The sequence below is a fragment of the Protopterus annectens genome, chromosome 2.part1 (genome assembly GCF_019279795.1).
Source record: "Protopterus annectens isolate FY-2018-M chromosome 2.part1, PAN1.0, whole genome shotgun sequence".
Lineage (NCBI taxonomy): Eukaryota > Metazoa > Chordata > Ceratodontiformes > Protopteridae > Protopterus > Protopterus annectens.
The window spans coordinates 80,713,581-80,735,638 of NC_056729.1; the positions used below are offsets into that span (position 1 = coordinate 80,713,581).

Consider the following 22,058-nt stretch of genomic DNA (forward strand, 5'->3'; position numbering starts at 1 on the left):
TGATAATGACTGGCTCCCAGCTGAAAGTGGAGAAACCTCCTGGATCGTCTGTCCATAAGAATATGGTAGTAAACATCCTTGAGGTCTATGGAGCACATCCAGTCATTCTCCAGAAGAAGGGGGAGAACTGACTGCAGAGTGACCATCCAGAACTTTTCTTTGGGAATGAACAGGTTCAGGGAAGAGAGGTCTAGAACTGGTCTTAAGTCCCCTGTCTTTTTTAGCACTAAAAAGAACCTGGAGTAATTGCCCAATCCGAACTGGTCTTGGGGGACGTGCTGGATGGCTCTTTTTTTCAGCAGCTTCGAAACCTCCAAAGCTGCCGCCTCCCTTTGATCGGGTGGGACATCGGGGAGGTGATTCGTAGGAGGAGGAAGACTTATAAATGGAATGGTGTAACCTCTGGATATGATTTGGAGCACCCACCGGTCCGTCGTGATGGACTCCCAATTTTGGAGGTGCTCCGACAGACGCCCCCCGACTGCCTCCAGAGAGGGACAGCTGGGTAAGCCCTCAAGGCTGTTGTGCGGGCCTGTCCGAGAACGGTTCTCTAGACCCGAATTACGTGGCCCCCCCTCTGCCACTGGGCCGGCGTCCACCTTGTCCTCCTCTGCGTCTGAAGGACGAGGGGTCCGAAGCTGGATGGGACTGCTGAGACTTCCGGAACCACATCTTCTTTTGTCCCCTTGGATTCCTAGAGAAGGATCGTTGGGGATTAGAGAAGCGGACTCCGACGGCAGACAGCGTCTTCCTGTCCTTCTCGCTTTGGACCAGCGTTTGACGGACAGTCTTGCCAAAGAGCGAAGAACCATCAAAGGGCGCGTTCACGAAGGATTCCTTGAAGGGTTCTGCAAAATCGCAAAGGCGGAGCCAGGCGTGACACCGCAAGGTGACCCCAGCGGCTCTAGCGGCTCTCTCGGTGGCATGGCAGAGTAATCGCATAGAGGTGTTAGAAATAGATTTCAGAGTGGCCATGCGAGTCGAGAAAATCCTCTTATCCTCGGCTGTCATGGACTCTGGAGGGCCCCAGCATATTCCTTTATTAAGTCTCGCTGGAGTCTGATGACGTACGCCATGTAGTTCAGCGCCCTTATAGAGAAGGTGGCTGAAGCAAACATCCGCTTTCCAATGCGGTCCAACGTCCGAGAAACTCTCCTGCACTAGTTCCTTCTTCGTGGCGGCCGCCACCAACATGGCATCTACCCTTAGACCAAGCCTGTCTATCTGAGTGGGGGGGGGTGCGCTAAGAATTTTTTTTGGCCTTCTTGGAATTGGCTCCACGTTGTCTGTCTCCTTCCACGCCCTGGTAGTAATTAAGTCTACCAGGGGGTCAGCCGGGGGGGACACCCAGGAGGTAGACGGGCCTGCATCAAACACCTCCAGAAACACAGATTCGTCTGAGGAAGGTTTTTGGGCAGACCACCCTCCTCTAATTCGCAACATTTCCATGATGTCTCCAAAGGAGACATCCTCAGGGGGTGATTTTAGGGAACCTTCCCCTTCATCCAAATCTGTGTCTTCGGTGAGGGACTCAGGGGAGTCCAGGTGCCTCCTTTTGCACTTCCGTTTGCGAGGGACCTCCTCGGTGGGGCTATCCAAGGAGGGATCGCCCACGGGGTCCTGTCTCTCTAAGGGAACTAACTGGAGTGTTGGTGCAGGCTTTCCCAATGGCCGGATGATGGAGGAGAGACCCAAATGTGACGGGGGGTCGGGTGGATCCGACACCCAGGCCGGGGATCTGTAAGGCCTCGACAGAACCCTCTCCACTACCTCGAACGCCGAAGGTGAACCGCCTTCTCCAGGCTCCGAAAGCAGTCCTCTCGGCTCCGAGATAGGGATTGGTGTCGGAGCCAAAAACGGTCAGACCTGAGAGGGAAGTGTGCTCTGACCTGAACGGAGCCAAAGACACACCTACCCCCACGGATCCGACACTCGGCTCTCAGCCCCGAGAGCTGGGAACCAACAAGCTCGAGGGCAACGTCGGCGTTGAAGTAACCAGTTCTGTCGGTGTCGACTCCCCGGCTCCGAAATGGCCCGGATCCGACGACTCCAAAACCCCAAACCGGGTCAGAGAAGGAGCTATCGGGGTAAAGAAAGGGGCTGCTCTCCCCCCCCAGAGGGGGGGAGGCAGAAGCACCCCCATCCGATCCATGTCCGCGTTGGTCAGGCTCCTTGTTGATCTAGAGGAGGTCATCGAGGCGGGCCGGGAGGGCCGCCTCAAAGACCTCGAGGGAGACCGGTACTCCTCCTCCGGTGAGAAACAAGGCGAACAGAGCCGACAGAGGATCTGGAGGCTCTCATGGAAGGACTCGCAACTTTAGATGGCAGGGCCGAGGGACGAGTCTCGGCCCACCTCTTGTGACTCCTATGCTTATCTTTATGCCGACTTCTATGCTTATCTTTATGCCTCTTCTCCCTAGAGGAGGAAGAGTCCCCTTGACCCTGAGAATCAGAGGGAGGTTGAGTCCCCAGCAGGGTAGGGGTTTCCAAAGGCCCGGGGGCCACACTCGCAGCCTGTGCCTTAGCGGGAGAGGAGGAAGAAGAATCCTGTGGTAATAAACCCGCCAGGATTAACTTGTTCCTCCTGTCCCTGGTGGCCCGGGGGTTAAAAGCTGCACAAATTTGACAGCTGGTGGACAAATGGGCCACCCCCAGACAAAGAAAGCACTGAGTGTGGCCACCAGCTGGTGAGAGCTTACAGCCACACTCAGTGCAATTAGAAAATATGGTTTTGGGCCCTTCAGCTATAACACAGAACACACTCACACACTAAGGGGAGGGAAATAAAATTAAGACAGAAATTTACCTCAAGATTTTAAAACTAATAATACTACACGACGACTAAGGCGCTAATACACACACACACACACACACACACACACACACACACACACACACACACAACAAAAGTATTGGATTCTAACTTTTTAACGTTTTTTTAAACCAGAATGTTTTCACCCACGCCTAGGAGATCTTCACTTGAAGCTTCTCTGAGCCGCGGCAAATGAGATCTGGGGAAAGGGAGTATGTAGCAGGGGATTATGGGTAAGGGGAGGAGCTAGGAGCTCGGATCTTTTAGCTAGTAAAGCTGCTGGCTCGGATCCGAAGTCGGATCCGATACCCACAGGTTGCAGAACAAAATGAAGTATCTACTTCAGATAATATGTTTTAAGGTCCTACAAAACTTTAACTTTTTCTTGAGACACTTAAACATATCGATAACAGCAGTCCCAAAGAGATTTTTATTTTCCAATGGAGCATCCAGCAATTTGGACTTAATGTCATCACATAATGGCTGCAGGTGAATCCAAGAATAGCATCTCATGACAGAGCCGCAGGCAGAAGCTATGGAAGTGGCATCAGCAGCATCACAGCTGCACCTGATACAGTGGTGAGCCAATTGACAGGCAGAGCCCAAAATAAAGAGAGCTAAGGACTTTCCTTCAGAATCAGAGAGATCAGAAATATCTCAAGCCTGGGCAATCAAGTCCAGGGCCTATCTGGTTATGTGGGTCTGGTAATTAATGGCACTAAAGGCCTTGGTGGCAGAAGTATAGATCCTTCTTTCCATTCCTCTCCACAGCCCTACTATCCTTATCCAAAGGCAGGAGCTTGGTAGAGGAAAAAAACTTAGAAGGCTTATGGAGACTGACACCACAGCAGGATCAGCATAAGGACACTTAAACAGGAATTGACAATCCTCAGGAACCTTACAGAACCTGTCAGGTTTCTTAGGAGCAGGGTCCTGAGAATCAGAAGTCTTAAGAGGTGGCTGTAAAGGTGTCTAACAAAGCAGCCAATACTGGAGGTACTGCAGAAGGTTTAGATGTGCCCACCTGAAGCAAATCATAATATCTCATCTAGATATCAGACACCCTGAGAAGAATCCCACTTAAAGTATTCCTTCACTCTGGCTACTATGTCCCCAAAGGAGACTCAGGGCTATTGGATTCTTGTTCTTCAGAGCCATAACCAAGGGAGAAGGGATCTGGAAACAGCAAGACAAGGACCCTTCAACAGACTCAGAATCCTCATCCGAGGAATCAGGTTCCCTAGGCATTTTAGAAGAAGTAGAAGTCTAAGGTGGAGTAGGCACAGAAACCCCTTGGGGAGGCTTCAGGGACATTAAGGCACTGAACAGGCTCTGAGTAAACTCCTGCCACTCCTTTTGAGGGTCCTTAGGATGTACAGAAAAATGTTTACTATTCTGTTCTTTCTTGGTAGGGAAGTCAACCCTAACAAACTCCAGAGGTTCTGACCCTGGACAAGATTCAATAAGAATACCAGGAACCTCTTCCCTGACTGAAATCTGTGGAATCCCTCTAAGAAAACAAACCAGTGTTTCCCCTCGATGTCCAGAGCAGATGCCATCATAAGCCACAGAGGACATGCAAAAGAAAGGATCTATGCCGGACTCCAATGGCGTCATGGCAGAGGAATCTGAAGTTGACACCCGATGGCCTACAGAGCCATCACCTGCTTCTAGAGAGATGTCCAATGGTAGCTGCGCAGCTGAAAATCCAGTAAAGATTTCTTGGCCTTCTTTCTGCTTAATGGTGGTACCTTGCAGTTAGTCAATTCCACCATGCTACCCTGGGCTAAAGTTGCTGGTTCTCAAAACAGTTGGCCAGTAAAGACAACTTTCTTCTAAGACTCCTGGTCACAAAAGCCTTACAAATATTACAAGAGATATGGTCATGGGAAGCACCCAAACAAAATACGCACAGTTCGTGATGATCCTTTGAGGACTCTGCCTCCCAATCTGCCATTTTCCCTTTTTGGATGACATGAACTCCAGGAAAAGAAAAGGAAAACAAGACCAACAGTAAGAAAAAAAAACTCCAATAGGGCACTTATCTGATGGCTAGGTATTCAGCACTGCAAACGGCATTCAGACAGATAAGTAATGATGCCATTCGGACTGGCAGCAAAGATGTTCTGGGCAACTACATCCATATGTTACCTTTATGCCCAACATCCTGTGTGGGGAGCTTAAGTGTGATGTATGGTACACACAAGATCTAAAGACTTTAGTATACTAGCTAGACGTTGGGCTATCCTTGGTAGGAGTCCTCCTACAGTTAAGAATAATACAACAGTGATACAGAAGGACATCATAAGGGACTCTCAAACTCAAGGTACAACTGGCATGGTAATCAAGAAAAGTTGGCTTTATTCCCAGATGATAATGTTTTAGTTGATGAATGCAAAAACATTTGTTGAACACTGAAACAGTCTCAAGTCTTTTCAGGCTACAAAACAAATGAAAATAAAACAAAGGCTATTGCAGAAAACTATCTAACCAAGAATGAATCAGTTCAGTAATACATATATTTATGGGTACATACGATGAAGTATTTAGCTGTATGGATTAAAAAGGATTCTGTTCTATTATGGCATCTAAGAATATGTGGGAAGAGATAAAATATTGTGAAATTGGAAGCTCTAGATTACGGATAATGATAGTAAGATACAATCAGTGAAAATGTTTCTATTTTCTTAAGTTTTATAAAGAGGTCAGGTGTTATTTTTATCAACGAGAAAAGTTGTTGGTGATTAATAAAGGTAGAGAATAGAGAGATGGTGGAGCCAAGATCCCAAAAATGTAAGTAAAATTGTAGATAAAAGAGACTTGTAGGCTGGAGAATAAAATACTTGAAATTTATTACAAAACACAGATTTAGGTAAGCGCTTTCGAGGCAATCCTCTTCATCAGACCTTAATACAGAAATGAATTAGCACACAAGGTTTAAATAAAACCAATAAACAATAAAAATTCTTTAAGAATCAGTGACGCAACCCTCTTTTTGTCAAGATACAGTACTGTTAAGACCAGGTGATAAGTATGCCTTAAAGTCCACTAACCACCTTAATGCAGCATATTCAGTTTCATCGTTAATATCACCTTCTCTTGTAAATACAAACAGCATCTACGATAATGATGCCGTAGTAGTATTATCTAATGACAGTGACAATGACTCTATTGCTCAAAATGCTGCAAAAGTGCATAGCGATCAGAATTCAGTTAATGATTTTAATATGGTAATGGACACAGTAAAACAAACTGTCAATGTACCAGTAGTTAAACCGAAAACTTTTTCTTTCAACAACAGAAAGTCAGTAAGCATAGGACTACAAGACAAAAAGGGGGCTGAGTGCCTGCGTAAGTCAGCGTTTTTTTTGGACAAGGCTCTGCCTATAAGGCAAGATGTGGGCAAGAGCAGGTCCAGAAGTCGCAGGAGACAGGGAAGGATAGAATCCAACCCCGCACCTCAGATCAGAGGCCCGAACACATGGGCTCGCAGATAAATGACCTGGTCTTTAATCTATCTTCTGTTGCTCTTACCAAAGAGGAACTCTCGGTCCTGAACAAAGGACTATCCTTCATACCAGCCTGTGGTATGAATTTAGTAGATACCATCTTAGATATTAATTTATTTGCTAGGAATACAATGTTGAAAGTTATCTATGATGATAATAGTGTGAATAATGTTAACGGATACATTTTTAAGAAACCAAGTTGCTTCATTCCTAATAATTCCCCTGCTATGAATACCTTTTTAAAAATGTGTGAATATGACCTTAGGAAAATGGCTACGTTGAGATCTAGTAACAGATTTTATAATTTGACTATCAAAGAGAATGAGGCTCTATGAACATTAACTAATGCAGAATATTTAGTCATTAGACCTGCAGACAAGGGGGGGTGGTGGAATTGTCATGTTTGATACTGAAGACTAAATGGATAGGATGTTTAGTATGCTTCATGACGAAAAAGGGTATATCATTTTACAGAAATTTCAGGTTAATGGTATTATCAACAGACTGAATTTCTTTTTATATGGTTTGCTTATGACTGACCAAATAGATTATAGTCTTTTCAACTATTTTAGTGTAGAGCATCCAACTATACCAACAATTTATGGTCTTCCAAAAGTGCACAAGGACACAAGAAATCCCCCCCTTTGACCCACTGCATCAGGAAGAGGTTGGCTCACAGAGCCAATGTCTATATAAGTAGAAAAACAGCTAAGGTTTCTGTTTGAATAAGGTTATTACTGTCCTTCATAACAGCAAACAGTTTTTAGAACACCTTTATGACTGGGCTGAGACTCAACAAGCTGTAAATTTAAGTGATGTGATTTTCATTACATTGGATGTGAACTATTTGTTCACGGTTATCCCCAATGATGAAGGGATTGAGAATGTCAGGCAGTTTCTTATCAAGGAGAGCAATTTCAGCAATACCAAAATTAATATGATATGTGCTCTTCTGGACTTAATTCTAGAGAATAATGTTTTTTTGTTTCATAGAGAGTTCATTCTTCAAAAAGTGGGAGTTGCTATGGGAAAAGAATGTGCCAATACATATGCCAATATTGTTTTGGCCCAATGGGAGAAAGAAATGGTGTATACCTCTGACGTACAAACAGCACATTATGTTTTATAAACATTTTGTGGATGATATTTTTTTTGCTTGGCATGGTGATGAGACACAATTGGACACATTTGTTAGGTTTCGTGAAAACACCACTGGATACCTTTCCTTCTCCCTTAGTTACTCCAAAGAGGAAATCAACTTTCTGGATGTAAATGTTAACAAAAATGTTTGGCAATATCTCGACAATGATACATAGGAAAGACTGTAGGAAGAACAATATTCTTCACCACTCCAGTATGCACCCTAGGCATATTACTAAGAATATAGTTAAGAACAAAGTCTTACGTTGTAAGAGACTGCATACAGACAGGAAAGAATTAATATATGCTATGAGTCGTCCCACCGTAGAGTTTGTTGAGAGAGGATACAAGAGGGTTGATATTGATAGAGTGATAGTTGAAGTAGACTTGCATGAAAGTCACAAAACCAAACCCTACTACTCTAATGAGCACTTAGTGAATCTACCCCCAGATAAGCAAGTCTCCTTATTACCTGTCAATAGGCTATGTCTTACTTTTTCTGATGATGTCTACAAAACATGTGACATCATTAAAAAGAACTGGCCTATTCTTCTCACTGACCCCCAGATTAGCCGGGTTGTTGGCTCCACACCCAGTTTTAGTTTTAAAAATAGCAAGAATTTGAAAAAGAAACTCTGCTATAAACTGAATAAAACAAGTGACAGGTTTGTCTCGTGGCGTAGAGGGACTTTCCCATGCAGAAACTGCAGAATCTGTAATAGTATTTGGTCCAGCTGCATGATTTTACACCCTGTGCATCAGAAACTTGTAGAGTTTTTATTTTATGCAGATTGTTCTACTAAAAACATTGTGTATTTTGCTAAGTGCAATCTTTGTAGCGCATTCTATATTGGTAAAACCAATAGAACTATGAAGAAAAGGGTGATGGAACATCTTAATGATATTAGGAACAGCAAACTTAATAATGCATTAGCTAAGCATGTTTTAGACTGTGGGGAACAGCACAATTTTAAATTTTTGGTCTTGCAAAAAATGAATGTGAGCCTTAGAGAAGGTGATATTAACAATGAAACGGAATATGCTGAATTAAGGTGGATAGTGGACTTTAAGGCATACTTATCACCTGGTCTTAACAGTACTGTATCCTTAAAACCTCTCTTGAAAAAAAGAGGGTTGCATCACTGATTTTTAAAGAACTTTTTTTGGTTATTGGTTTATTTAAACCCTGTGTGCTAATTTATTTCTGTATTAAAGTCTGATGAAGAGGATTGCCGCGAAAGCACTTACCTAAATCTGTGTTTTGTAGTAAATTTCAAGTATTTTATTCTTCAGCTTACAAGTCTCTTTACCTACGATGATTAATAAAGAACTGAATGAATATGCAGATGAGGCTCATATACAAAACACAAGCAGAAGGTAATAAATTAAAGTGGTAAGGTATGATGATATAAAAGGAGGAGTTCAAGAAATAAGGAAAGAGTAGAATTTTGGGAGCAGAACCTTAAAAACAATGTAAATATAAATATAATATTCTGCATTGTAGTTATTAAAGTATTCTTTGTAATAAGCCAACATGGGAATGTAGAAAAGAAATTTTACCAAAGAGAAGATCATCAAAGGAACCAAGGTATTAGGAATAAATGACTATGGAGGAAACGTAATATGATGGGATGAGTCCAAGCAGAAGTTTAGACTGCAGGTTACAGACTGTGTTCCCTACTAGTCACAGATAACAGAGTACAGGAAAGATAAAGGGATAGGGGAGTGCTAAGTGAAAAAAAACAGCTCTGACTGAGATTTTAGTTGAGTCTAGAACAAAGGCTGCTGTTAAAAAAAGGATAATTAACAGGTCATATAGAACACTAACTATAAGAATCAATCTAAGGAGGTTAAAAAAGATTGGGAAGACCGACTGAAAAGACAATTTACAAAGAACAGTGGGAGGACATCTTTACGGCTCCCATGTATGCAATAAAGTCCAGAAGGTTTACAATTTTTTGCATGGAAATGTTTCTGTGTGTATTTTACATCCCAAACAGCTCTTCAACAGAGATCTGTTGAAGTCCTGGTGACGAAAGCGCTTATCACTAATTTTTTAGCTGTATTTATTTAATAAAGTACCCTTTTGGGAGTAGATGGACTTGTTATTGGCTTTTCAGCAGCCTTTCGTTTGAGGTTTACATCCCAAACAGACTTCAGAGAAATTTTCCTCAGCTAGTTAGCAATTTCAGGAGGCGTGATGGTAACTGGGAACATATATTTTGGGAATGTAATGTGTTCGCAAATTTAAAAAATTTCTTACAGAGTACTTCATCAGAAATGATGGGGGAGCAAATGACCAAATAAATTATTACTGCAGGGATATAAGATCTGAACTGCCTAGACATAGAAAGTTAAATGCTACTGGCTGTCAAAAAATGAAGCAACTAGAAAACAGAAATCAAAATCTAAACAAATAGTAAATGCATTGAATATTTTAAAGGAGATAACAGAATTGGAGATACTATCTTTATTAAAAGTAAGGTGCAAATTACATAGAAATAAGTTCAATTTGTAGGAACACTACATGCAGAATAATGTTCTGGAGGAGGAATGAAATTTAAGGGAAGGCAAAACTTGAGCAATTTATGTAATGGTGGAGTGAAGGATAATTATTACAAAACAAAACATATGAATAATACACTGTCATCCCTTTGCACAAAGGTGGAGCATCCACCGATCCAGGAAATTATAGACCGATCAGCCTAATTAGCCTGATCTGCAAGGCCATGGAATGGATTATCATGAACCTCATTAACAAGGGCATTGGCGACCTCCAAATACTCAATCCCATACAGTTTGGCTTCAAGGGGAGGCCATGTCTGTTAAATTTGGTTGACTTCTTTGAGACAATAACCAAAGCCATGGATGAAGGGAAGATGGTGCACACTGCCTACCTTGATCTGGCCAAACTCTTCGACACTATTCCCCACTTGGGCATAATAGATGAGCTCTCTCAACTAGACATCAATCCGTATGTTACCAGATGGGTAGCTAACTGGCTCACTGATAGAACCCACTTAGTCAAAATAGGGGAAGCCAACTCAAGCAGCAGACCCGTAATGAGCGGCATACCCCAGGGTTCAGTCTTGGGACCTCTGTTATTTGGGGATATACTTTTCTGAGGTGCGGGCCAAAACCAGTGGGCTATGTCTCACCAAGTTTGCAGATGACTGCAAGCAGGGTGCTGTCATAGGTTCATAGGTGTTTATTAGGCTAATGACCACATGGGCCTTTTTAAGCCTAGCCAAGCCTAACCATCAATTCCCCTAGTGATGTGGACATCCTCCAATTGGGTCTCACCCACACAAATGACTGGTGCCAGAAACATGGCTTCAAGCTGCATACCAAAAAATGCATCATCCCCTTTGGGGAGAATGATGTCCTCACAAATTATCACATTAATAACAATGTCCTAAGCAAGCAATCAAGTCTATATTAGATGATCGAACTTTCAAAAGTTCAACTGTCATATGGTCAACACCATATGATCGAATTTTTGAAAGTTACAACGGTTTAATGGAAACACTGCGGTGGTGGTGCTGCAGTAGCATTGTCGCCCCATAGCAAGATGTTGTCCCGTTCGATTCTCAGCTAGAACGTCTTATATGTGGAGGCATACATGAATGGGGCGTGCCTTCGTTGAAGGTTGTGCATCAGGGCTGGTAACCCGGTACATAAAAATCCACTACCAATAATTAGCAGACCGGAGTTCCTCTGTGGCGACCCCTAACCGGCAAAAGCCGAAAGACACAAACAAACAAAGAACGGTTTAACAGAGATCTCAGTACAGCACGGAATGAGGAGATTCCCCTTTTCTGCACTGTAGTGCGATCTCAGAGTTGGTATACTTAAACAGCAGGGGGGGGGTGCAGGGGGGCTTGCCCCCTGCTTTAAATGTTCAGGTAGGTTATTTGTGTAGTTTATTTTTTGTTATTAGATTTTTGAACTTTTAAAAGTTCGATCATATGGTGTCGACCATATGACAGTCAAACTTTTGAAAATTTGATTATCTAATACAGACCCCAAGCAATCAGTCGTGAAGGGTTTCAGCACCCAGGTTGATAGCAGCCTGACTTTTGACCACCATGCTGCTTCCATTGTACAGAAAGCTTTCCACATGGCCCACCTCATAAGTAAGGGTATCTCATCCAGGGACAAGGAGGACACAAGATCCCTGTATTCTTCCCTTATAAGGCCCATTGTTGAGTACAAAGCCCCATTTGGCATGTACCTCACAAAGCACATGCAGCAGCTGGAGAGACCACAGAGGTTCCTCACCATGAGAATTCAGGGCCTCAAAAATCTACCACAGCACTCTCCCTCTACTCAGTTTCATACAGACTCCTCAGAGGTGACCTCTGTCTGGCATTCAAAGCAATCTCATATATATATGCTATAATAGGTAAAATACTTCAGTCTTGTCAGGTCACTTAAATTATTATTCAAACAGGATGCACATTCACATTATATGACTTATTTTCACTTCAGCTTTATAAGGACAATATTCAGGTAAGACATTTGTGCCACATTCGACTTACAGTTAACAAAAGGTGAGACATGCTGACTGGACATAGTGTTATTCACAGTATCATGTTTGCTCAGATCTTAAATAATACATGTGGGAATTCATATGTATGCCTAAGACACATAATGGGTGTTGTACATACATGTGGTACAAGAACAATATAGTCATACACATTACACGCCCATGTGTTTATGCAGTCACACACTGCTGACTTTCATAGGTTGCTCATAAGGAGAGGGTTAAAGACGTACATGAAGTGAGGGAGTGGGTGGTCGTGGTAATGTGTCAGAAGTGCACTGCAGTGTGAGGCCCCTACACTGCCAACTTGAGGGACTTCTGGTAGTGGCTACCAATGCTGTCAGGAAGTTACATCACCATATGCTGAAAGATTTTTAACACCAATATGAAGACCATAATATCCAAGCACGGGTCACCTTCAGATGCCCGACAACGCGTTTCGCCGACACGGAATCCGACGGGACGAAAACACCGACAACACAGATGACCGACAAGGTGAGAACCCGACGGACTCGGTAAGTGTGCAATAGAGTGAGGGATTTAGTGTTAGGGAGCGGACAGGTAAGTGTGCGATAGTGAGGGACTGTGGGTTTAGGGGTGGGTTAAGTGAGTTAGGGTTAGGGTGCAGGTAGGGTGTGTGTGCGATAGTGAGGGACTGTGGGTTTAGGGGTGGGTTAAGTGAGTTAGGGTTAGGGTGCAGGTAGGGTGAGTGTGCGGTAGTGTCGGACCCTGGGGTGGGGTTAGGGGTGGGTAAGTGAGTTAGGGTTAGGGTGCAGGTAGGGTGAGTGTGCGGTAGTGTCGGATCTTGGGGTTAGGGGTGGGTAAGTGAGTTAGGGTTAGGGTGCAGGTAGGGTAAGTGTGCGGTAGTGTCGGACCTTAGGGTTAGGGATAGTGGATATGTTATGTAGTGTACTGTGTTGTTTACGTGTAGTGTGTTGGTGTAATGGTTTTCGGTGTTTTGCGTTGTCGGTATTTTTTGTTGTTGGTCTTTTGGTGTCAGTGATTAGTGTGTCGGCGAAACGCGATTTCGGGCATATAAAGGTGATCCCCAAGCACATATGCCCCATGGAACACCACCTGCACAGCCTTTTACTTCCATGGAGGTCATGTTATCATCACAGGTCAGACATAACATCCTCATCACTACAATGTGTCCCACTGGACAAAAACAGTCATCCCTGGCCACATGTCAACATCTGCAGTTATGAGCCCTTTGGCAGCATGTGCAACATGCCATGCTGCAACACCTGGCCATGGCCTTCTGTGCATCTCTTGCTGCCAGACATGGGCACAGATCAGCATGACGAGGTGGCACACTCCCAGAAGACAAGCTTGATGGGCTAGACTGTTTGTGATATTTTTATATAACTTATTGGAGTTTATATTATATGCAGTTTTGCTGAATATTTAAAAAATACAATACAGTACTATTTCATACATAACTAAAATTCGGCTCACTTATATCTGCCATTCAAGACTGTAATGTCAGATATAGGCTACATCAAAACTCATGCATTTGGCTTGCAGGGTTGTGATATATCTGTGTGTGTGTGTGTGTGTGTGTGTGTGTGTGTGTGTGTGTGTGTATGAACACGTGTACACATATGTTACCGCAAAAGTTGCTATAGGTCACTGGTGTGCATGCATACACCAACACAGATGTTACCAAGGGTCACTGTAACAAAGGAAACTGGCAACACAGCTCCTCCAAGTATTGCCTGTGTCTTCCTGGAATTTCACTGAATGAAAAATCTTCCACACATACATAAATACTCTTAGACTATGACTCTCAGTGACATTATCATTCTGTGCAGATACCCCATTAATGTCACTGCCTTCCATCAGTTACATATTAGCTATTGTGAGTGATTCATAATCTCGCTTCTTAGTAATTTCCCCACTGCGTACAACTGTTCATGAATCTCACACACTGCCTATCAGGGACGATATTCACTTTGATATGCAAATGGCTACCACATTTGTGAATTCTCATGCTGACCCCCCCTCCCAATCTATATTACTTTTTCATTTCCATTCTTGGAGTTACCCTTGCTATCTGTCATCTGCTATATTCCAATGGCTCTGTTCTATTGCCTTAGTCAAGGTAGACAGGAGATCAGAAAGTCCAAACAGAGCACTACATGCTGATGGCAGGTAAAGGCTCTTCTTCCGAACCTACCCTTCCCTACCTCTCACCTCCCTCCACACAGAGCACATACAAAGATGTCAGTGTAATTTATGAACACATGTCTGCGGGACAGCACTTTATTCTTCACATCATCATCATTGTGCACTCCACCATGGTGTTACTCTGCCTTAGTTATGAGCCTCTCAACCTCCACCCACAGCTGTAAGTGGGCAACACAAACTCCACATGCTCTTTGCAGTGAAACAGAGCTGGCGGAATGAACCTCAGTTCTCTATTCCCCTGGCACCTGCTCTGCTAACTGGGCACAGAGCACTATCATTACACAGGAAACCGCTCCTTCTGCAGCGAGGGTCAAATCTAAACCTCCATACCTTTATATGTCTTATCTGCAGTCACCTACAAGTTAAAATTCTGGAATAATCTAAATACAGATTTACTGTAACAGGCAAAAAAAAAAAAGATCTTGTCATCCAGGACTTCACTAAGGAAGCACTTCCTTTCTTGAGTCACTGTAAGTGCTATACTGTACATTTTGTCAACACAGAGTTTGAAGAAGCACAGCTGCACAGGGTCTTTGCTGAAATTCCTAAGAACATAACAGTGATCCTTGAAACAGTGAGACTAAGTGTGCCTATAAAGAATATATATACTAAATATGAGGCTGTGCTATCTCAAAATATTCCTGTTACTCTAAAGTATGGTGATCACAGAGTCAGAATATACACACACACACACACACACACACACACACACACACACACACACACACACACATATATGTGTGTGTGTACACAGCATGTTTCAAAGATAGAGACCTTCATGATGGGGAGGGGGACAACTGCAAACCCACTTGAATGGTGTTACAATGAGTTTAGACATTTTTATGTTTCTTCTGAAATCACTGTTTATTTTTCAAAGCTGCAGGAGTCACAAATGCAGGCTTCTTTGACAGGGAGCTATTGTATTTATAAGGTGAATTCTTAACTTACACTTGCATGTTTCCTTCTGTATCTTATGATCTACAACAGGAGGATGCATCCATTATATTCTTCTGTTTCCCAAAAAGTACTTGTAATGTAAATCTCCATGCTCTACAAAGAATTATAACCATAACTTGATATTATGTGTTCTCAACCAGGACACCAAGATTTACCTCGTAAGCTTCAATCTGCCTTAGTCCTTTTGGTCTCTGACCAAATCTTGTTGGATTTTATTAGTATATCTGTAATTTGAAGGCAAAAAGTTTTGCCTGTCTTATTTTCTAAATTTTAATAAATCACTGGGTATGCATGATGTATAGCAAATACATGTGGTCTGTGGCATTACTTATGTGAGTGCAAGCAGGGCATTAGATACACTTATTTAAAGTTCTGTTGCAGTCCTGTACTCTGCCCCCCCCCCCCCGAAAAAAAGACAGCAGTGAAATGGGTAGACTAACTCCTTCAGCAAATGCCTGTATGCATGCATGTATTCATTTCTCTTAATTTTATACATGTTTAGCAATGGGGGAAGGGGCAAAGGCCAGCGATAACTACATACAACTTACCGTGACAGCCAGATCCAACATTTGTAAACAAATTGTTAACCTAACATAATAAACTAATGTCGCCATTACTAATGGAACACTTTTTTCTCACTTGCAGAAAATTCCTCCTGAGGGCAGCTCAAACCAGATGAAATTAAGATGTTTTAGTAGAGTTAATTTACAAAATATGATCTACACACAAAATATTTAGGGTTGCAGTTTTCTAATGAAAATACTTACAGGCAAGTCTGCATAGAAGTAGTGTTTTCTGTCAAACAAAGACTTCTTGTTGATAGAGCAGTTCAGTGCAAAGGCTGTCATCACTGCTGCTTCAACACAATGTCTGTTGAGAACCTTGAAAGTAATCCGAAACAGGAAATGTATTAGAAAAATTAAGACATGAAAGATTAACTGAATCATACAACAATGTAAATCATACATACACATTTAAACCATCCTTAAAAAAGAGAACTCCCACTTAACTGTTATTTTTCCAGAACACTGTTTAAAAACAATTTCATCAAATCTCCACTAAAATAAAACAATTTGGTTTCTGTATCATAATGCATACAAAAAAAATCAGGGTTTGTCAGTATTGTCTATTGAATACTTGCAAATTTTCTATAATACTATAGTACATTTTACATTTGTCCAAAAAGAATCCCAGCTGCATGTACTGCATCTAAAATGTAAAACCTTCACATGTTTAATTTTGAATTATATAATTTCCTTAAAATTTTATCATTTGCATATCTGGACTAAAGTTATGATCTTGGCAACCCCAAGAAACATTGAAATTCACAAAAATGTATTACTCAAACTGCAGATAAAGTGAAAAATATCAAAAAACTGGCCAATTACTACCTCCAGTAACATGCAGAGGAATTCTAAAAACCTTAATCTCAAAATTCTCAAAGTTATTTCAATGTAATTCCTATCCAAAGCTGGATTATAGGAGAAGGATAACCTCACATATGTTGCAAATACAGTTAAAATAGCACAAAACCACCATGCTCTTCCAGCGAACCATGCCAGCAAGTGGGATGTATAATGGCAGCAAAGAATAATACAATCACAGTATTGGCACTCAGAAAAAGACTTCAAAAAGCACAAAATGTATAGACAGACTCTTTAATTGATCTTGGCGCTTTCATCTTACTTCCAAAACCTTCAGCAGATATAATAAAGACACAGCAAAAAACTCATTATATAGTGAACTTCCACCAACAGGAAACCTTAACTCATTAAATAGTCTAATTAACATTAAAAATGTCCCTATCACTAAAACTTTAAATAACATTTACATATTATCAAAATTACATGCACACAATAATTTCATCTAGAAAATATTAAATACTTATACAAACAAATCCAAATAGAATATTGTCAACCCAACGTCATAGCTCAGAATTTTAAAATACTATTGAGAGACAGAGTTTCATTAAGCCCTGGTTTTATAGTGGCATTCAACAGTATTTGCAATTTTAACTCTTTTTGTTCAAGTAGTAATTCATCATTACCTCCACATTCTGAAATGTAAACTTTGTCAATAAAAAATAAAAATGTATTAAAACATGGACAATGAAGTGTATGCAGAGTTGGTCAATTAAATTTTTTTAATCTTGTATACATGTTCATTTATATGTCCTGATACTTTTACCTGTATCAAATGTTGGGCAGGATTTACAAGTGGCTAGGTAAACTATGATTTTAGTTTTACAACTACAAAACCCTGGACATGCCAAAGTGTGGCCAAAACCCTCAACAGTCACATATTGTCCATCACTACAGTATTTGCAACTGCCACACTTTGTCATTTTTGAGTGACCTAAATTTTTGTGTTGTCCACTGTTCATTTCAAATATATTTTTAAAATTTTCTCCACTTTTATATGTAATCTTAGGATATACACCCAGTATTTGCTTATATTCTGCTGGAAACACGATATCCCAGGTGTTATAGAGAATAGCTCTGAATCACTGCCCCGACTTTTTATGAGTACTACCCACATTAGCTGTTTTGGTTACATTGATACACACAGAAGAGTTTTTTTCACTTAAAATAGGGACAAATTTATCTTCCCTCTCTTTAAATATCTCTTCTAGAGCTGAAGTCACCAAACATCTAGGGTAGCTTCTCTCAAGTAACATTATCACTTAATTTAGCTAACTCAATGTTAAATGTTGCATCCATAGAGACTAACCTGGATAGACGGACCTTCTGACCTTTAATAATATTTTTCTTATGATAGAAAGGATGACTACTATCATAATCTAACAAGGAGTTAGAATAAGTTTCTTTTCTATAAATGACATAAATATATCTCCTGTTAACCTAGTCTTTTGCTGTAGTAAGGTCAAGGTAAAATGAATCCTTACTGCTATTAAAGGTGAACTTCAAAAAACTTGTCAAATCATTTAGTTCAGAAAAGAACTTGAAAGTAGAAGGTTCATCAGTCCGCAAAATAAGTATATCATCAAGAAATCTGAAATAATGATAAACCTTTTTGAAATGGGGGAGGTAAAGACACTACTGTGTTCCCAGTCAGCCAAGACTAGATTGGCTCCCATAGCCACCCCTGTCAACTGATGGTAAAACTCACCATCAATGTATACAAAATTGTTTTTCAAAACCATTTGCAATAATTCTAAAATAATAGTTAACTCACTGGAGGTTTTGGACTTGTCCCTTACCAGAATATTTTGAAAATGCTGCATACCGATTTTGTGCAATAAATGCCATGAGTGACGAATAATGAGAGTTTCCTTCTTGACAAGATTTTTGCAATGAAAATCCACAAACATTGCTAATGATTATGTTTTGGACTTACTAGCCGTGACTATTGGTCCGAGAGGGGAGTGGTTAAGGCTCTTGTAGATTTTTGGTATTCCAAAAATGGCAGAAATCACCAGTTTATCCACCTTAACCAAGTTAAAGAATTCATAGGACATGAACCCCTGGGACACCAAATCATGCAAGTAAAAGTCTATTTTTGTGTACGCCATAAATATCCCCATTTCTTGACACCTGAACATAAGTGGTAGTGTCATTCAACAAATCCAACATTTTACTTGCATACATAAAATAGTCCATGAATACAGCACCCCATCCCTTATCTGGTTTCATGATTCATATATATCTCTATTGTCCTTAATCTGGTATAACAGTTCCCTCTCCTCTGTTGTTAAATTAGCAACAGGGTTGCTAGCTTGTTTAAGCAACAAGCTAAACTTACTTTCACGTAATCTTTCAAAAACTGCAACCACAGGACAAGTAGATGGCATAAATGTACTTTTTCTTTTCAAATAAACTTTTAAAAGGGGGTGGCTGAGAATTGCCAAAAAACATGGTTAGGTTTACTTGTCTGGTATACAACTTAAGGTGAATAAGCAATTGGGCAATATCTTGTTTAAAAGTGTGAATGAATTTGAAATCTTTTTTGAATAAGAACACATGATCAGTCTGAAGCAACAAATGGCTGTAGTTAAATATTAACTACAACATTACAGCATAAATCTAGTGTAACAATAATATTCTCAGAGAAATTCCCATTTATTTCATTTTCTTATTACTCCCCTTCCTTGTTATCCTTGTAGATTTGGGAGTTTTGTTCTGTTGATTCACAGGGGATGGATTCTGCTCTTTGCATCTTAAGGATTGTCTCTGGCCATTGAATAAAAATCATCATTATGTATATTATCAAATAAGTCTTGTCACATGTGTAGTAAAAGGACTGGAAATCGATCCCTTTCCTATGTCCTGCCTGTCATCATTGTAGGAATTAAAACCTTTATTTGCAGTGTAGACATTAGGCTTAAGGTATGCTTGTTTCTAGTCATACTCTGATTTGTCCCTAAGGAGATTTTTCTGCTTTCTAATCTTGTTTTTAAACAAAATGACAACTCTATTGAACACTTTAAAATATTCTTGTTTGTATGACTTCAAAGTAAGGTCAGTCTCAATACTGCTGTTGCTCTGCATAATTTCTGATTCTAAAAACTGCATCAGAAACCAGCAGCTTCATTAAATCAATGCCTGTATGAATAAATCATTCCACTAAATATTGATGCAACAGAGAATTTACTTTTAACCCAACAGTATACTTCCAGTATCGGAAACCTCTAGGTACACTTTTAAACTCAGTACCCTCAGATAAATAAATATTGCCAATTTGCAGATTCCTGTACTTAATTAAATTCTGTTCAAACCATTTAATCTGAGAGATAACAGTACTTTTAGTAGAGGGCTCACAAATCATAAAGCTGGGATTTGTAAGCCAGGTTTTTAAATAAAATGCTGTACCTTTTTCACTCAGTAATGTGTGCGTAGACAGGTCTTATGTAGAACAACAGGGATCTCTGTTCACTGTAGTATTAAATAATGCATGTTCATCACTAGCGCCAGCCCCATGAACATATTTGGAGAGCTCCTGAAGTAGAATAGTCAAATCATGAGGCAGGGACTCCATTTTAATATGAAAACAATGTAAAAACAGCACGCTGAACTGATAAACAATGCCAAGACTGCCGTACAACATGGCACACACAGCAGGTAGCTGCAAATGCACTTCCTGAAAGACTGGTAACCTTGTAGATGTTGCAAATACAGTTAAAACAGTACAAAATCACAGTGCTTCTTCAGTGAACCATGTCAACAAGTGAGATGTCTAACAGCAGAAAAGAATAATAAAATCACAGTACTGGCCCACAGTAAAAGACTTTAAAAGCACAAAATGTATAACTACACCCCAATCTTAACGCTTTCATCTTACTTCCAAATTCTTCTTCAGGGATAATAAAAACACACAGTATAAAACTCATTATATAGTGAACTTCCACCAATAGGAAACCTTAATTCATTAAATAGTCTATGTTAAACATCAAGAGAATACTGTATTCAGCTCATGAAATGCCACAGCATCAAACTGACTTAAGTGGTCTGCCCATACCTCTCAACTGTACAGATTTTTATAGAATGTCCAGATTTTTGCCTCACATTTTTGGTTTGTTTTTCATTGAATTGTTTTCCGACAAATTAGTGGCAAATCCCTTTGTTGGCAAAACCCAGAATTCATTGCCAAACTATATAACCCTACGATCCTCCAAAAGTCTCCTCAAAAAAAACCTCAAACAGTATCTCAAAATTAACTGGCTTTGCCCATATACCAACCCTGATCAAGTTATAAACTGAAAGCATAATCTGTAAATATCACAACACGCAACTACGTCACCAAGCTCTATATCCAGTCTGATGTCTCTTGCTTTTAATTGTCTGTCCATGAGAATTGTGAGTCCCTACTAGGGAACACTATTAAGCCATCATACATAATCACTTTGTTTTATATTTTCTAATGTTATCCAACTTCTTGTGTAATCTATGTAAGTTTGTCTATTTGGAGCTTTTCTCCCCGAGCCTCCGCTGAAAATGGACATGTATCCAATCGGACTATCCCAGTAAACAAATGTAGAATAAAATACATAAATAAGTCTAATTAAAATTTAAAATGTCCACCATCACTAAAAACCTTAAATAACATTCATACATTATCTAAATTACACACAATAATTTTATCTACAAAATATTAAATACTTATACAAAAAATCCAAATAGAATAATCAACAAAATATTGTTAACCCAAAATCATAGCTCTGAACTGTAATATACTACTGAGAGATAGTGTTTCATTAAGCCCTGATTTTATAGTGGCATTCAATCGTATTTGCCATTTTAACTCTTTTTGTTCAAGTAGTAATTCATTAATATCTCCATGTTCTAAAATGTAAACTCTATTAATAACAAAAAACTAAAAACTTATTAAAACCTGGGCATTGAAGTGTATGCTTATATAGAGAGCTGGTCAATTTAAATTGTTAGATCTCATATAGATACACATTATTTAGTTTTACTTATATAAAATGCTGGGCAGGATGTACAAGTGGCTAGGTAAACTATCATTTTAGTTTTACAACTACAAATCTCTGTACATGTCAAAGTTTTGTCAAAACCCTCAGCAGTTACATACTGCTGATAAATCTATAGTATTTGCAACTGCCACACTTTGTCATTTTCAAATTACCTAAACGTTTGTGTGTCCACTGTTCATTTCATATATATTTTTCATATTTCTCCTCTTTTGTATGTAATCTTGGGATATATGCTCAGTAGTTGCTTATATTCCGCTGAAAATGCCATATGCCAGGTGCTATAGAGAATACCTCCAAGTTTTTGGTGCCTGGTAATTACAGACAATAGTCATTGCCTCTCACTTTTCATTAGTACTACTCACATTAGCTGTTTTGGTGATGTGTATGTTGAGAGAAGGGAAAAAAAAAAAAAACAAGAGTCAACTAGAAGAATCAACAGTACATTAGAAATGA

General features: G+C 40.2%; 1 protein-coding gene across 1 annotated transcript in view; it reads right to left on the bottom strand.

Moving 5' to 3' along the window:
- The window catches only part of GATB (glutamyl-tRNA amidotransferase subunit B), a 677,264-nt gene that overhangs the window by 618,187 nt on the left and 37,019 nt on the right, over window positions 1-22,058 (bottom strand). The window contains exon 3 of the mRNA XM_044062037.1: window positions 15,922-16,035. Coding sequence (XP_043917972.1) covers window positions 15,922-16,035 — 114 coding nt within the window. The remainder of the gene's footprint in view (window positions 1-15,921; window positions 16,036-22,058) is intronic.